The sequence below is a fragment of the Hylobates moloch genome, unplaced genomic scaffold (genome assembly GCF_009828535.3).
Source record: "Hylobates moloch isolate HMO894 unplaced genomic scaffold, HMol_V3 SCAFFOLD_10, whole genome shotgun sequence".
Taxonomy (NCBI): Eukaryota; Metazoa; Chordata; class Mammalia; order Primates; family Hylobatidae; genus Hylobates; species Hylobates moloch.
Window position 1 is genome coordinate 14160740 of NW_026652285.1, and position 18501 is coordinate 14179240.

The following is an 18501-nucleotide window of genomic DNA, read 5'->3' on the forward strand; positions in this document are numbered from 1 at the left end:
GCAGAGACATAACCAAAAAAGAGAATTTCAGACCAATATCCTTGATGAACATTGATGCAAAAATCCTCAATAAAATACTGGCAAACCGAATCCAGCAGCACATCAAAAAGCTTATCCACCATGATCAAGTGGGCTTCATCCCTGGGATGCAAGGCTGGTTCAACATATGCAAATCAATAAATGTAATCCAGCATATAAACAGAACCAAAGACAAAAACCACATGATTATCTCAATAGATGCAGAAAAGGCCTTTGACAAAATTCAACAACCCTTCATGCTAAAAACTCTCAATAAATTAGGTTTTTTTTTTTTTTTCTTGAGACAGAGTCTTGCTCTGTCGCCCAGGCTGGAGTGTAGTTGCGCGACCTCGGCTCACTGCAAGCTCCACCTCCCGGGTTCACGCCGTTCTCCTGCCTCAGCCTCCCAAGTAGCTGGGACAACAGGCACCCGCCACCACACCCGGCTAATTTTTTTGTATTTTTAGTAGAGACAGGGTTTCACTGTGTTAGCGAGGATGGTCTCGATCTCCTGACCTCATGATCCGCCCGCCTCGGCCTCCCAAAGTGCTGGGATTACATGCGTGAGCCACCGCACCCGGCCATAAATTAGGTATTGATGGGACGTATCTCAAAATAATAAGAGCTATCTATGACAAACCCACAGCCAATATCATACTGAATGGGCAAAAACTGGAAGCATTCCCTTTGAAAACTGGCACAAGACAGGGCTGCCCTCTCTCACCACTCCTATTCAACATAGTGCTGGAAGTTCTGGCCGGGGCAGTCAGGCAGGAGAAGGAAATAAAGGGTATTCAATTAGGAAAAGAGGAAGTCAAATTGTCCCTGTTTGCAAATGACATGATTGTATATCTAGACAACCCCATTGTCTCAGCCCAAAATCTCCTTAAGCTGATTAGCAACTTCAGCAAAGTCTCAGGATACAAAATCAATGTACAAAAATCACAAGCATTCTTGTACACCAATCGCAGACAAACAGCCAAATCATGAGTGAACTCCCATTCACAATTGCTTCAAAGAGAATAAAATACCTAGGAATCCAACTTACAAGAGATGTGAAGGACCTCTTCAAGGAGAACTACAAACCACTGCTCAATGAAATAAAAGAGGATACAAACAAATGGAAGAACATTTCATGCTCATGGGTTGGAAGAATCAATATCGTGAAAATGGCCATACTGCCCAAGGTAATTTATAGATTCAGTGCCATCTCCATCAAGCTACCAATGACTTTCTTCACAGAATTGGAAAAAACTACTTTAAAGTTCATATGGAACCAAAAAAGAGCCCGCATTGCCAAGTCAGTCCTAAGCCAAAAGAACAAAGCTGGAGGCATCACGCTACCTGACTTCAAACTATACTTCAAGGCTACAGTAACCAAAACAGCACGGTACTGGTACCACAACAGAGACATAGATCAATGGAACAGAACAGAGCCCTCAGAAATAATGCCGCATAGCTACAACTATCTGATCTTTGACAAACCTGACAAAAACAAGCAATGGGGAAAGGATTCCCTATTTAATAAATGGTGCTGGGAAAACTGGCTAGCCATATGTAGAAAGCTGAAACTGGATCTCTTCCTTGCACCTTATACAAAAATTAATTCAAGATGGATTAAAGACTTACATGTTAGACCTAAAACCATAAAAACCCTAGAAGAAAGCCTAAGCAATACCATTCAGGACATAGGCGTGGGCAAGGACTTCATATCTAAAACACCAAAAGCAATGGCAACAAAAGCCAAAATTGACAAATGGGATCTAATTAAACTAAAGAGCTTCTGTACAGCAAAAGAAATTACCATCAGAGTGAACAGGCAACCTACAGAATGGGAGAAAATTTTTGCAACCTACTCATCTGACAAAGGGCTAATAATCAGAATCTACAATGACCTCAAACAAATTTACAAGAAAAAAACAACCCCATCAAAAAGTGGGCAAAGGACATGAACAGACACTTCTCAAAAGAAGACATTTATGCAGCCAAAAAACACATGAAAAAATGTTCATCATCACTGGCCATCAGAGAAATGCAAATCAAAACCACAATGAGATACCATCTCACACAAGTTAGAATGGCCATCATTAAAAAGTCAGGAAACAACAGGTGCTGGAGAGGATGTGGAGAAATAGGAACACTTTTACAGTGTTGGTGGAACTGTAAACTAGTTCAACCATTGTGGAAGTCAGTGTGGCGATTCCTCAGGGATCTCGAACTAGAAATACCATTTGACCCAGCCATCCCATTACTGGGTATATACCCAAAGGACTATAAATCATGCTGCTATAAAGACCCATGCACACGTATGTTTATTGCGGCACTATTCACAATAGCAAAGAGTTGGAACCAACCCAAATGTCCAACAGCGATAGACTGGATTAAGAAAATGTGGCACATATACACCATGGAATACTATGCAGCCATAAAAAATGATGAGTTCATGTCCTTTGTAGGGATATGGATGAAACTGGAAACCATCATTCTCAGTAAACTATCGCAAGGACAAAAAACCAAACACCACATGTTCTCACTCATAGGTGGGAATTGAACAATGAGAACTCATGGACACAAGAAGGGGAACATCACATTCCGGGGACTGTTGTGGGTTGGGAGGAGGGGGGAGGGACAGCATTAGGAGATATACCTAATGCTAAATGACGAGTTAATGGGTGCAGCAAACCAACATGGCACATGGATACATATGTAACAAACCTGCGCATTGTGCACATGTACCCTAAAACCTAAAGTATAATAATAAAAAAAAAAATTCTCCTGCCTCACCCTCCTGAGTAGCTGGGATTACAGGTGTATGCCACCACATCCCGCTAATTTTTGTACTTTTAGTAGAGACAGGGTTTCACCATGTTGGCTGGGCTGATCTCGAACTCCTGAGCTCAGGTGATCCACCCGCCTCTGCCTCCCAAACTGCTGGGATTACAGACATGAGCCACCGCGCCCAGCCCATATCTTAATTTTAAGAAACATCGTTATCTACTATTGGTCCAGCAAAACGTGTGTGCATGAAACAACGATATGGCAGTAGAAGGGTAAATACTACAGTAAGAAGTCTAGGCCGGGCGTGGTGGCTGATGCCTGTAATCCCAACACTCTGGGAAGCTGAGGTGGGGGGATCACTTTGAGGTCAGAAGTTCAAGACCAGACTGGCCAACATCGTGAAACCCCGTCTGCACTAAAAACACAAAAATCAGCCAAGTGTGTTGGTAGGTGCATGTAATCCCAGCTACTCAGGAGTCTGAGGCAGGAGAATCACTTGAACCTGGGGGGCAGGGGTTGCAGTGAGCCAAGATCGCCCCACTGCACTCCAGCCTTGGTGACAGAGTGAAACTCCGTCTAAAAAAAAAAAAAACACAAGAGTGTAAATCAGAAGTATTAATAATGGAGACAACTGAAAAGTTTTTTTGTTTTGTTTTGTTTTGAGACAGAGTTTTGCTCTTGTTGCCCAGGCTGGAGTGCAGTGGTGCGATCTCAGCTCACTGCAACCTCCGCCTCCCGGGTTCAAGTGATTCTCCTGCCTCTGCCTCCGGAGTAGCTGGGATTACAGGCATGCGCCACCACGCCCGGCTAATTTTTGTATTTTACTAGAGACGAGGTTTTTCCATGTTGGTCAGGCCCGTCTTAAACTCCCAACCTCAGGTGATCTGCCCGCCTTGGCCTCCCAAAGTGCTGAGATTACAGGCGTGAGCAACCACGCCTGGCCAGCTGAAAGGTTTTTAAGCTGAGACACAGATAATCAGATTTGTGCTAGAAAAATTATTTTGGTGTAAGAGATGCATCAATGCTAGGAAGAGTGGAAACAGGAGAAAGTCAGTTAAGAAGTTTAAAAAAAAAAAAAGTGGGCTGGGTGCAGTAGCTCAAGCCTGTAATCTCAGCACTTTGGGAAGCCAAGGTGAGTGGATCACATGAGGTCAAGAGTTCAAGACCAGCCTGGCCAACTTGGCGAAACCCTGTCTCTACTAAAAAATACAAAAAATTTGCTGGGCGTAGTGGTGGGCGCCTGTAATCCCAGCGACTCGGGAGACTGAGGCAAGAGAATCACTTGAACCTAGGAGGCAGAGGTTGTAGTGAGCTTCGATGGCGCCACTGCACTCCAGCCTGGGCAACAGAGAGAGACTCTCTCAAAAACAAAACAAACAAACAACAACAAAAAAAATATATATATGGCATAGGCAACTTAAACTATGCCAGAGGGAATTGAAAATAGGAACCTACAGGAGAAACAAGAAAGAATGAATACTAGTTGGCTCTACTCAATAGGAAGACCCAGGGAGAAGTTGGAATTAACTCAGATTTCCAGCCTGGGTGACTCTGAATGGCTGTGAATGGCAGTGTTCTTAACAGGGATTGAGAAGGAACATAGGAATAGAACAGCATTACCCTTGGACAGTGAATTTAAGGTGTTGCCTATTGGATATCTGTCATGTCTTGTCACTTTTCAATACGGGTCTGGCCCTCAGGCAATAGCAGAGATTTGAATGGAGCTGCAGAGTCACAAGTCATCTTTACAGACATGTTAGTTGAAGCCACATGCATAGATGAGCTCATTTGGGAGATGAATTTAAATCAAAGAGATCAAAATTTCCTTGTTTCACTTAACTAATCTTCTTAGCCAGTTACTCTTATTGTGAGCCTGGCTTTTCCACCTGACCAAGTTCTTCTTGTTCAGGAATTCAAAGATATTAAACCAGGCTCTATTATTTCTTTCTGATTGATTGATATTTGGTTTCTAAAAGAAATTTTCTTCCTTCTCTGCATTCACAAACTCTTCTATGCTTTTGCCACATCATATACACTTAAGTTTAAACCAGTTTCCATGTATGTTTTGTCTATATTATGTTTGTTATTGAGAAATAGGCATTTTTGGGAAGAAAGAATTTGGCATTTTGCATGTGTAAAAGTGAAAAAAAAAAAAGAATTTGGCATTTTGGAAATAATCAGAAAATTAAAAAATACATGCACCACTTTCCCATTCTTCTCCCCACCCCGACCCCTACCCCTATCCTCAAATGCTTAGCTAGTGAAATATTAAAATGTTGTAATAGAAATTGGAGTCAAGGTCTACTGGCTGAAGAGACCATCTATTTTCAGAGGCTGGAAGGAGAGAGAACAAACCAATCAAGAGTCATTGGTTTGTTGCCTCTATTTTATTTCTGACCTGTGCAAATAGCTTTTGAAGTGGAGATACGCTAGTTCTTGGCAACTAATACTTTTCTGGGCATGCATTTTATGAAATAATAGGTATGTATCTGCCTCATTCTTTTAGGCTATGTGTTTCTCTAGTTTAAAAATAATTTGCCAATGAAGGTCTATCTGTATTTATGCAATCCCTAAATTTGTATTTACCTTATATGCGTATGTTTTAAATGTGTGTATGGAGGCTTTTTTTGGATGCTGTAGATGGAGAGAGTGCCATCATCTAGTACACTGTTATATGCCACAAGAAATAATTGCACAGCCAGTTCTTAATTTTGAGGTTTTTCTTTTCAACAGGTTTTGCACTGATTGCAAAAATAAAGTCCTCCGAGCATACAATATCCTTATTGGTGAACTTGACTGCAGCAAAGAAAAGGGCTACTGTGCTGCACTTTATGAAGGCTTGCGGTGCTGTCCACATGAACGACACATACATGTTTGCTGTGAAACAGACTTCATTGCACATCTTTTGGGTCGTGCTGAGCCAGAGTTCGCAGGAGGGTATGAGTATGTAATTTGCTAGAATGGGCTATCTAGCGCTTTGCTTCATTTTATTACTGAAAGTTTATTTTCATCACCTTCTGCCTCAGTACATATGATATATGTATAAACTAAAGTATGCCTATAAAGATTTTGCTTCTCTTTAAAGTATGCATTTCTTAATTGACTGAAAATAGGGAAAAACTGTTCTCTGGTGTTTGGTTCAGTCCTCTGCTAGTTCTTGCTTGAAGGGAGGCAGGCGTTTTTGGCTTTCGTTGTTACAGACTATCATTTTCATTTGAAAATGATTAGAAGGGATTTTTCTCCCCCTATCCATGCATTATCGTGTGTAAATTTTATTCACAATAATGGTTTTCGCATAAGTCAGATCTTTGCAGTAGGGGGGATTAAGAAATGCCTTATTGAATGTAATTCATGAACTGTGTATATTATATTATTATTACTACATAGAAACCTAAAGTATTATCTCTGGCTTTGTTGTAAAAATAAAATCAGATGATGATGTTAATGGAATAAATCAAATTCATTTCCTTTTGTATTTAGGGTATCAACTCTCATTTGAGTGCCTACTTTCTGCTAGAATACAAAGGCCTTTTTTATCGCCAAAGTTCTGTGAACACTTGTAAAGACTGGCCTGGTGGAGGACTCTTGCCCATGATGAATCACTTTGGCATTGCCTTTCTCCATTCCTCCTCAAAAAAAAAACCTAATGAAGGAAAAAATGTTTTCTTATAATTGGAAAGTAAAAGGAACTGTTGTGTCCACTGTGAGCTGGACACTTATATGTGATTGCTTTGTGCCCTAAAACCCATCTTTTTAGAGCCGGTTCCTGAATTACTTTAGCAATACGAGGACTAAATTCTACTTGCATGTGTATTTCTCATTGGTTGTAGACATGCATGCTTGTATAGCAACATATACATTGAGTGTAAATGTATTACTGTCTTGTTACTAGGTAAGCACGTTGTGTTTAAAACCTGAACTTGCAGCTGTGTTATCCATCTTTTACTGTTTCAGTTAAAGGTATTAGTGTGTGATTATTCCCTTTTATAGGCGAAGAGAAAGGCATGCAAAGACAATAGATATAGCTCAAGAAGAAGTTCTGACCTGCTTGGGAATTCATCTTTATGAAAGACTGCATCGAATCTGGCAAAAACTACGGGCAGAAGAGCAGACATGGCAGATGCTTTTCTATCTTGGTGTTGATGCTTTACGCAAGAGTTTTGAGGTAAGAACAGTGGGCTGTTCCAGTATCTAAGATTGCTTAGTCACGTTGTTGGACTGAATCTTAATGTAAGCCACCAGTGCCTAAAAGGACTGTCCATCACTGATAGAGCTTCATGGCTTTGGCTGGATATCGTCACATGGCTTTGGGTTGGAGTGGGGGTGGTCTAGGGAACTGGGATTTAGAAGAAGTTGATGGATTTAAAAAAATGTTTTTAATCCTGTTACTTTGCCAGCTTTGGTTTTTAGACTTTTCTCAGAGTAGAAAACTGAAGGTGTTTAACAAGATGCCACTATGAAACATAACTAGTGAGGCTGGGCATGGTGGCCCATGCCTGTAATCCCAGCACTTTGGGAGGATGAGGCAGGTGGATCACCTGAGGTCAGGAGTTTGAGAACAGCCTGACCAATATGATGAAACCCCATCTCTACTAAAAATACAAAAATTAGCTGGGCGTGGTGGTGGGTGCCTGTAATCCCAGCTACTTGGGAGGCTGAGACAGGAGAATTGCTTGAACCCAGGAGGTGGAGGTTGCAGTAAGCCAAGATCACATCACTGCACTCCAGCCTGGGCAACAAGAGCAAAACTCCGTCTCAAAAAAGAAAAAACATAACTAGTGAAAAGTTAAATGCAGCCAAGGATTAAGCAGGAAATGTTAAAACCTTTAGTGAGTTTCATTTTGCCTGCTAATGTCCAATAGTATGAAGTAAGTGCTGTGCGAATGCCATGGTATAAGGACTACTTTTCTTTCTTTTCTTTTTTTTTTTTTTTTGAGACGGAGCCTCGCTCTGTTACCCAGGCTGGAGTGCAGTGGCATGATCTCGGCTCACTGCAAGCTCCACCTCCTGGGTTCACGCCATTCTCCTGCCTCAGCCTCCCGAGTAGCTGGGACTGCAGGCACCTGCCACCACGCTCGGCTAATTTTTTGTATATTTTTAGTAGAGACGGAGCTTTACCATGTTAGTTAGGATGGTCTCAATCTCCTGACCTCGTGATCCGCCGCCCACCTTGGCCTCCCAAAGTGCTGGGATTACAGGCATGAGCCACCACGCCCGGCCCTTACTCTTTTTCTCTTTGTATTTTTGTACCTTCAGAGACTAGACCATCTTAATCAGGTTAAATAGTTTTTTCATTATGTGAGGAAATGGTATGTTTACTTTTGTTGTGTTAAAATTCTGAAATTTAGGCCAGGTATGGTGTCTCACGCCTGTAATCCCAGCACTTCGGGAGGCCAAGGTGGGCGGATCACTTGAGGCCAGGAGTTGGAGACCAACCTGGCCATGATGGCGAAACCCTGTCTCTACTAAATATACAAAAATCAGCCAGTGTGGTGGCACATGCCTGTGGTCTCAGCTACTTGAGAGGCCAAGGCAGGAGAATGGCTTGAACCTGGGTGATAGAGGTTGCAGTGAGCTGTGATGGTGCCACTGTACTCCAGCCTGGGTGACAGAGCGAGACTCTGTCTCAAAAAAAAAAAAAAAATTCTGAAATTTAAAACTAGAATCTTGTTGGTTTGAAATAGGAGTTTGTATATTACTGTAGAAAACAAAGGGACCAGGCACGGTGGCTCACGCCTGTAATCCCAGCACTTTGGGAGGCTGTGGCGGGCGGATCACGAGGTCAGGAGATTGAGCCCATCCTGGCTAACATGGTGAAACCCCGTCTCTACTAAAAAATACAAAAAATTAGCCGGGCGTGGTGGCGGGCACCTGTAGTCCCAGCTACTCGGGAGGCTGAGGCAGGAGAATGGCATGAACCCAGGAGGCGGAGCTTGCAGTGAGCTGAGATCACGCCACTGCACTCCAGCCTGGGCGACAGAGCAAGACTCTGCCTCAAAAAAAAAAGAAAAGAAGTTCTGTCCAATATTCACCCTCAACCTTATTTTTATAATAGATGACCGTGGAAAAAGTACAGGGTATTAGCAGATTGGAACAACTTTGTGAGGAATTTTCAGAAGAGGAACGAGTAAGAGAACTCAAGCAAGAAAAGAAACGCCAAAAACGGAAGAATAGACGAAAAAATAAGTGTGTGTGTGATATTCCTACTCCCTTACAAACAGCAGATGAAAAGGAAGTAAGCCAAGAGAAGGTAATATTTCTTAATATCAACTCTTAAGTGTGTATGTATTGCTTGTAGATAGAAGTACAGGCCAGGTATGGTGGCTCACGCCTGTAGTCCCAGCACTTTGGGAGGCCCAGGGTGGAGGGATCACTTGAGCTTAGGAGTTTGGGACCAGCCTGGGCAAGATAGTGAGATCTCTATCTCTATTTATTTTATTTTTTTAATAAAAAAAAGTACAGTCGTCCCTTGGTATCTGTGGGGTTTGATTCCAGGACTTCCTATAGATACCAAAATCTGCAGATGTGCAAGTCCCTGGTGTAAAATGGTATAATATTTGCATATAGTCTATGCATATCCTCCTTATACTGTTATTTCTGAGACAGGGTCTCACTCTGTCACCCAGACTGGAGTGCAGTGGCACAACCATGGCTCACTGCAGCGTTCTCCCAGGCTCATGTCATCTTCCCACCTCAGCTTCCCAAGTAGCTGGAACTATAGGCGTACTCCACCAGGCCCATCTAATATTTTGTATTTTTTGTAGAGATGGCGTTTCACCATGTTGTTCAGGCTGGTCTCCAGCTTGCGGGCTCAAGCAGTTCTCCCACCTCAGCCTCCCCAAAATGCTACAATTACAGGCATGAACCACCGTGCCTGGCCTCTTGTATTCTTAAATTATCTCTAAATTATAATACCTAATGCAATGTAAAAGCTATGTAAGGCTGGGCATGGTGGCTCACACCTGTAATTCCAGCTACTTGGGAGGCTGAGGCATGAGAATTTCTTGAACCCAGGAGGCAAAGGTTGCAGTGAGCCGAGATCCCACCACTGCAGTCCAGCCTGGGCGACAGAGTGAAACTCTCTCAAAATAAATAAAAACTGTTTAAATAGTTGTTATACTGTATTGTTTAGAAAATAAGGACAAGAAAAAAGTCTGTACATGTTCAGTACAGATGCAGGTTGATTTTTTTTCCCCCCAAATATTTTCGATTCTTGGTTGAATTTATGGATGCAGAACCCACAGGTACGGAGGGTTAACTGTATGGCTTTTTGCTAGATTTGGGCATTTTTACTGTGCTTTTCCAGATGTGAGCTCCTGCAGTTTTTATATCAGCTTTTTTTCCTACTGTAGTCTGTATAAGCCAGAATTTTAATGTCATGTCTATGTTTTATTAAGACAATGTTGAGTAATTATCTCTTTACCTGACTTTAATGTACTGTTAGATCAAAGTTAAAATATAGAAAGCCACCTCTGTGCATGACCTAGAGCAGTTCTCAAGTTTTTGGTCTTAGGATCCCTTTCCATTCTTAAAAGTTAAGGCACTCAATGAGCTTTTGTTTATGTGGGTTATACTTACCAATATTTACTGTATTAGAAATTAAATGATAAATTTTAAACTACTCCTTCAAAAATAATGTTTACTAAGTATTTTTTCAAAAATAACTTTTCTAAATAAAATGAGAGTGAGAAGAATGGTATTATACTATATATATTTTTTGCAAATATCTTTAATGTTCATCTTAAAAGGAATAAGCTGTTTTTTTTTTTTTTTTTGAGACAGAGTCTTGCTCTGTTGCCAGGCTGGAGTGCAGTGGCTTGATCTTGGCTCACTGCAACCTCCGCCTCCCGGGTTCAAGCAATTCTCCTGCCTCAGCCACCCAAGTAGCTGGGGCTACAGGCGTGTGCCACCATGCCCGGGGCTAATTTTTGTATTTTTAGTAGAGACAGGGTTTCACCATGTTGGCCAGGATGGCCTTGATCTCTTGACCTCGTGATCCACCCGCCTCAGCCTCCCAAAGTGCTAGGATTACAGGTGTGAGCCACCACGCCTGACGGAATAAGCTAGATTCTTATATCTGCTTCTGCATTCAATCTGTTTTCATTTATTGGCTTGGTTGAAGCATATGAAGAAAGTCTAGTCTCACACAGATATTATATGGTAGGAAAAGTATTTTATTTTGGAGACAGAGTCGTGCTCTGTCACCCGTGCTGGATTGCAGTGGCACGATCTTGGTTCACCATAACCTCCTCCTCCTGGGTTCAAGGGATTTTTGTGCCTCAGCCTCCCAAGTAGCTGGGACTACAGGCGCCTACCACCATGCCCAGCTAATTTTTTTTGTATTTTTAGTAGAGATGGGGTTTTGCCATGTTTCCCAGGCTGGTCTCGAACTCCTGAGCTTAGGCAGTCTGCCCGCTTCTGCCTCCCAAAGTGCTGGAATTACAGGAGTAAGCCACTGTGCCTGGCTGGGAGCAGTATTTTAATATAAACCTTTTCAGATAGTTGTGGATATTCTTCAATACTACATTTTGACCAGTGGTAGTTTCTAAAAGATTCATTGCAATATGGAATCTGGCACCTTATCAATGACCTTTTTGTACTCTGTTAAATTAGAATCCGTTGGACTATATTGGACTTTGAATAGATCTTTTACTCATGCATTGTTTTGTAACATCATGCATTGGAATTTATTTCAAAGTTCACTGAATTATGCAGGTCAGAAAAGTCCAAGTATTAGGAAGCTTCAAGTTCATAGTACTGCTGGTTGCAAGGCCAAAATTCTGATTGTTGTTTCAATGTTTGAGTTTTATCATTGACAACGTTGTTGTTGATTGTTTCCCTTGAAGTAACAGATTGACTTCATTCATTTTTGAGAAAATGCCTGCTAAATATCCAGGTGTCTCAGTTTGTCTCTCATTTATTCTTTCAAGTGAACTTGATGTTCCAGGAAAAAAGTTCAGCTTGCACCTCAAAAAGTTGCACAAGTACGTTTCCTTGAGACAGCTGCAACAGAAGTGCTTTGAGCATACTTCCCATTTGTCACATGCTTTTTTTTTTTTTGAGACGGAGTCTCACTCTGTCGCCCACACAGGAGTGCAGTGGTGTGATCTTGGCTCACTGCAGGCTCTGCCGTCCGGGTTCAAGCAATTCTCCTGCCTCAGCCTCCTGAGTAGCTGGGATTACAGGCGCCTGCCATCTTGCCCGGCTAATTTTTGTATTTTTAGTGGAGACGGGGTCTCACCATCTTGGTTAGGCTGGTTTTGAACTCCTGACCTCAAGTGATCCACCTGCTTCGGCCTCCCATAGTACTGGGATTACAGGCATGAGCCACTGCACCTGGCCCCACATAGACTGTCAAAAAGATTTCTGTTGGCAGGGCGTGGAGGCTCATGCTTGTAATCCTTGCACTTTGGGAAGCCATGGCAGCAGAAGGATTGCTTAAGGCCAGGAGTTCAAGACTAGCCTGGGCAACATAACGAAACCCTGTCTCTACAAAGGAATAAAAAAACTAGGCCTGGTGGTGTGCTTCTGTAGTCCTAGCTACTTGAGAGGCTGAGGCAGGAGGATTGCTTGAGCCCAGGAGTTTGAGGCTGCAGTAAGCCATGATTGTATGACTGTACTCTAGCCTAAGTGACAGGGAGACCCTACTCAAGGAAAAAGTATATATATTTGTGGTTGATATCTAATACAATTAATATTTTTACAGCTTCCTCAAAGACATTCATAAGTGAAATATCTATTTTTGTGAGAGTGCTTGACAATTGAAGAATACAGTGATTCTTAGCACACTTTGGTTGGTACTGTCTTGATTTGTGCTAAGGACTAATATCTTTACCCACCATTACTTTTGTACTGTCAGTGTAAATGTCAGTACAGTGAAAATGCCACATCTTAGTATTAGGATGAAAATAGTTTTGATCTAGGGAATAAAATGTAGCTGTTATGGAGTAAAGCTCCTGACTGTCTCTTAATGTTGATCCTTAAAGGAAACAGACTTCATAGAAAATAGCAGCTGCAAAGCCTGTGGCAGCACTGAAGATGGTAATACTTGTGTAGAAGTAATTGTTACCAATGAAAATACATCATGTACCTGTCCTAGCAGTGGCAATCTTTTGGGGTCCCCTAAAATAAAGAAAGGTAAGTAAATAATTTCTGTTTAAAGTGAACTCTTAACTCTATCTTACTGTTAAATGTAAGAGCTTTTAGAGATTCTGTGAGCTAGAATTTTAAAACTGCTTTATAGTTCCAAGAATATCATATAATGTAGTCAGATACTTAATATTTCCTTTTTCTTTATATTCTTTGACTTATTTTTGACAAAAACGAAAAATGGTAAATTCCTAATCATATTTTCATCATTTAATTTACTTTCTACTTTAAAAAAAAAATCCTTCACTGGAAATGTTCTACTTTTAATAAGCCATTAATTACGAGATTTTTCTGTGGTCCCCAATGGGTTCACTCACTCTTTGTCCTAATATACTTATTGGTATGTTAATTGTAACTCTCACTTGATTTATTCTCAGGCTTATCTCCACACTGTAATGGTAGTGATTGTGGATATTCATCTAGCATGGAAGGCAGTGAAACAGGTTCTCGGGAGGGTTCGGATGTTGCCTGCACTGAAGGCATTTGTAATCATGATGAACACGGTAGGCTCACATTAAGTTTCCCAGTTATTTCTACTACATGGCTGACTTAAGAACATAAATAAGAAGGATTATTGATTTCTGCAGGTGATGACTCTTGTGTTCATCACTGTGAAGACAAAGAGGATGATGGTGATAGTTGTGTTGAATGTTGGGCAAATTCTGAAGAGAACAACACAAAAGGAAAAAATAAAAAGAAGAAAAAGAAAAGCAAGATACTGAAATGTGATGAACATGTAAGTGTCAGAACTTGTAATTCTTAAACCTTTGCTGTTGAGGACAGAACACGTGTTTTGCTTGGAGTGGCATATGTGCAGCTTAGCTGCTAGGATTTACTTTTTTTAGAATGAGTTCTTTATGCAGTTCCATTGGTTGCTCATCGTGTGAGAGTGTGTGTTGGGGGCAGAGAGAGATGTGAACATTTGTCCAACAGTCCTTGTGAGTCAGAAATTCAATTGTTCTTTTTATACTTTTAAATTTATAAGCTATGTAATCTTAAAACAATTTGTTTCGTCCCTATCATATTAGGTTCTATGAAGGTGAAGTGAATGTATATTGGCAGGTGTGGCATAGTGTCTAGTACATAGTAAGTGCCTGGTAAAATGAATGCCAGCTGCTGTTATTACTTAGTATTCCTTCTAAAGGTTTAATACTATGTCAGGATTTTTTTTTGAGATGGAGTCTCATTCTGTCGCCCATACTAGAGTACAGTGGCACAATCTTGGCTCACTGCAACCTCTGCCTCCCAGGTTCAAGCAGTTCTCCTGCCTCAGCTTCCTGAGTAGCTGGGATTACAGGCGCATGCCACCATGGCTGGCTAATTTTTGCATTTCAGTAGAGATGGCGTTTGACCATATTGGCCAGGCTGGTCTTGAACACTTGACCTAAAGTGATCCTCCTGCCTCGGCCTCCCAAAATGTTGAGATTATAGGCGTGAGCCACTGTGCCCTGCTTTTTTTTTTTTTTTTTTTAAAGAATAATTGCTATTATATCATGCCTTTTTACCTGTGAAATCCTTTGCTGTGGTATCAGATCCAGAAGCTTGGAAGCTGTATTACAGATCCAGGTAATCGAGAGACCTCAGGAAATACCATGCACACAGTGTTTCACCGTGACAAGACCTGTGGGAGGGGATAGTATTTGAGGGCTTAAGGTAGGTAGTGGAAGGAAGCTTATAAGAAATTAAGGGGGTAGTATTTCATTATTCTTTGGGGACTTCATTTCTGTCCTTCCACTCGTGGTTTATGCAACTACTCTGGAACACGTTTCCATGGCCACCTCTGTCTCAGTAGAAGACATTATAGGTACTCCTTGAGTTACAGTGGGGTTACATTCCAATAAACCCATTATAACTCAAAAATACTGCTGAGTTGAAAATACATTCAACATCCCAATAAACCCTTTGTAAAGTTAAAAAAATAAAATAAAATCCCAAGTAAGGCTGGGTGCGGTGGCTCATGCCTGTAATCCCAGCACTTTGGGAGACCAAGGTGGGCGGATCATGAGGTCAAGAGATCAAGACCATCTTGGCCAACATGATGAAACCCTGTCTCTACTAAAAATACAAAAATTAGCTGGACGTGGTGGCGTGCGCCAGTAGTCCCAGCTACTCGGGAGGCTAAGGCAGGAGAATCACTTGAAGCCAGGAGGCGGAGGTTGCAGTGAGCTGAGATCCTGCCAGTGCAGTCCAGCCTGGCGACAGTGTGAGACTTTGTCTCAAAAAAAAAAAAAAAAAAAAAAAAAAACCTGAGTAGAACCATTGACCATTGTTAAGTCAGGACCATCTGTAGTTTGGAGAAAGGATAGAGGTAGCATTATATTCAGTAGTCTGCCTCCTTAAAGTAGGTTACTGTAAGCAAACTTTGCCTTTCTGATTGGCAAGTTATGGTAGCCACCCTTCCATATGTGAAAGAATATACAATTTGAACTAGAGGTTGCATTCTTCTTTTAGGTGTCATGTAGGATAAGACTGCAGTTCCTGAGACTTTTTACCTGATCCCAGCTGACCCAGTGCATAGTATAGGTGGCCCTTGGAGGAGAGGAGGAAGAAGAGTGGTGTCCTTTCCATTAGAGTCCTGATGGAACCAAATCCTTTGGAATTCTTTTTTTTTTTTTTTTTTTTTTTTTGAGGTGGAGTTTTGCTCTTTTGCCCAGGCTGGAGTGCAATGGTGCGATCTCGGCTCATTGCAACCTCTGCCTCCCAGGTTCAAGCGATTCTCCTGCCTCAGCCTCCCGAGTAGCTGGGACTACAGGCCTGTGCCACCACGCCCGGCTAGTTTTGTATTTTTAGTAGAAATGGCGTTTCTCCATGTTGGTCAGGCTGGTCTCGAACTCCCAACCTCAGGTGATCTGCCCCCCTCAGCCTCCCAAAGTGCTGGGATTATAGGCGTGAGCCACCGTGCTCAGCTAGTTTTTTTCTTTTTGTGGTTGTAAAGTTTAGTTTTAATATTTATTTATTTATTTATTGAGGAGTCTTGCTCTGTCGCCCAGGCTAGAGTGCAGTGGCATGATCTTGGCTCACTGTAACCTCTGCCTCCAAGGTTCAAGTGATTCTCCTGCCTCAGCCTCCCAAAATACTGGGATTACAGGTGTGAGCCACCACCTGTATAAGTTTAGTGTTTAAAAGTTTTAATGGTTGTAAAAGTTTAATGGTGATGCTTTGTAACTTCTTAAGTAGAAAATGGTTATCTTTTACTTAGTTCGTAGAGATGAATGTTTCAAGATAGGACTAGCTGGAGATATGTCTGGCTACTTAAAATGTGGTAACTAGTTGTAACATCTTTAATTAGTTATTTTTTTAAGGCCAAGGTATGGTGGTAGTTTGCTAGGCTCATAGGCTTCTAGGAGAAATTATAGATTGAAGGTTTCAACTCAAGGAGTTGGATTTTATTCTCACTACTTTCTTAGGCAGAATGACATAATGCTTATTCTGCAAACACTCCAATTAAAGGCTTTATGTGACTGAATTGAAACTAAAAAGTTAGACTGGTTTAATTTTTAGCTGTCCTCCTCCATTACATAGCATTTTGCATTCTTAAGTCATAGTCTTAACTACTGCTTTAATTTGCAGGATGAGTCTGAATGTACTTCAGATGAGGAAATCTTTATCTCACAAGATGAAATACAGTCATTTATGGCTAATAACCAGTCTTTCTACAGCAATAGAGAACAATACCGACAGCATCTGAAGGAGAAATTTAATAAATACTGCCGCTTAAATGATCACAAGAGGCCCATTTGTAGTGGCTGGTTGACAACGGCTGGAGCAAATTAAATAAATAAAATAGCTCTGTCTTTCAGTGAAACACTCGATGACTACTGCGCCTTCTCTTTCGAAAAACTCTTAATTTAGTGACTTATGGCAAAATTTTATCTTAAATCAATGTGATTCTTTCTTGTTTTGGGAGACGGTGGAGGTATCCTCATTAGTTTGTTCTTTCTTCAGGCTTGTGTCTTTAGTTGCGTGGCTGCGCAGGCCTGCCATATGATTTAAGCCATCTCTTTTCATTAAATGTTTCTCTTCCTGTGAGACTTACTAAAGCAACTTAGTGGCAAAAAGTAATGTTGTACTTATAATTCTGTACAGAAATGACAATGAGCTGAATATATGGTTTTACAAAGTAGACATCCACTTGCAAAATGTTTGGATGTAATGTTAAAGCGCAATGTGCAAAATTTAAAATAAAGAATATTTATTAATATGCACAGTAAAATTTGGTGTATCTGTTTCTACTTAATATGTGGCAGTACTTTAGTATTTGCCACTTGTGGACTTGATGCTTGGCCAGTGTTGATGTTAGAAAGGATGAAGGACAGAGATACAGATTGTTGAAGACAAAAATCCTTTGATGAGAATTGACAACTGAGAAAAGCAGTTTTCCAGTCTTTTTCTTTTGAGGAGATACTTTAAATACTTGCTACCATCTTACTTTCCCACGAGACTTTAATTGCTATTATTAAAGGTTCCCTAATACGTAACACAAAATACTTCTTAAATTCAGAGGTTCATATTGACCTAGAAGAATAAAAACAAAACTTGGCAGAATTTCAACCAAGGGTTGCCCGATAAGTAATTGCTCAACATGTAAGACTGGGCTCAGAAGGCTGCACTGAGAGCTAACCACATTGTGGGCTGTGTAAGTGCATGTGAGGTTCAGCCTTATCTGGTATCCAGTAACAAAGTCACTGTGGTCTTACAGTTTACTGCTGTCACAGCGGTGAGTACTGAAGGAGAGAATTCCCCCCAGGAGTAGCATTTCGCTGCCATTTAAAAGATCCAGTCAAATAGCTCCGTAGACACATGATGCTTAGAGATTTGTGTCTACATGTTTATAATACTTGGTGGCACCATAAAAATCATGGGACAATCAGTACTTCTGTGCAATGGAGATGGAGTGAATTTTGTGTGCTTTTAATCAGATTTTGAGTTAGATTTCAAGTGGGCAGCAGCAGAAACTTAGATTAAATTTTCATAGTGCCATTTCTTGGATCCACCTCCTGAGTTGTCTTTCAAATCTAAATGTTGTATAGGAATGGGGCAGAGGTAAAAGGACTCCTCTTGGACCCTTTTTGATTTCATCCCAGAATCTAAAAAATGACTGTGAGTCTCCCACAGCCCTTGGCTCAGAGGTGAATCCCCTCTTCACCACTGTTAAGAGTCAAATGTTCTTTTGAGATCCCTAAAAGCAAAGGCTGATTTAGTTTAGTTTTAATCTTTGCCATTGGGGTCAAACAGGATAGGCAAATGAGTGTTTTTGAATAAACCAGCCGCATTCACCGCTTACTCAATTGCTTGCTGGAAGGGAGTCAGGTGGTTATTCAAAGATGCTTTTTCTTTAAGAGAATGGCTATATTAAGTACGCAGTTTTCAGCACTTCTAGTAAAGCGAGCTCTACTCTGAACAAAACCAACCACCCAAGAAGCGATGATGATGTGAAGACAGTTTAGGAGCACATCCCTGGCCTAAGACTGGACTGCCTGTGGTCCAAACCATGCTTCACCACCTCAGTATACTCTTTTTTTATTTTTTTTATTTTTTTTTATTTTTTTTTATCGT

General features: G+C 41.1%; 1 protein-coding gene across 1 annotated transcript in view; it reads left to right on the forward strand.

Annotated features, from left to right (window-relative positions):
- The window catches only part of LOC116474328 (gametogenetin-binding protein 2-like), a 176338-nt gene extending 159586 nt beyond the window's left edge, over positions 1-16752 (forward strand). Inside the window, exons 4-12 of the mRNA XM_058445387.1 lie at positions 5530-5733; positions 6787-6961; positions 8852-9046; positions 12783-12933; positions 13323-13448; positions 13533-13681; positions 14478-14568; positions 15448-15500; positions 16468-16752. Coding sequence (XP_058301370.1) covers positions 5530-5733; positions 6787-6961; positions 8852-9046; positions 12783-12933; positions 13323-13448; positions 13533-13681; positions 14478-14568; positions 15448-15500; positions 16468-16719 — 1396 coding nt within the window. The 3' untranslated portion in view covers positions 16720-16752. The remainder of the gene's footprint in view (positions 1-5529; positions 5734-6786; positions 6962-8851; positions 9047-12782; positions 12934-13322; positions 13449-13532; positions 13682-14477; positions 14569-15447; positions 15501-16467) is intronic.
- The last annotated feature ends 1749 nt before the right edge of the window (positions 16753-18501 follow it).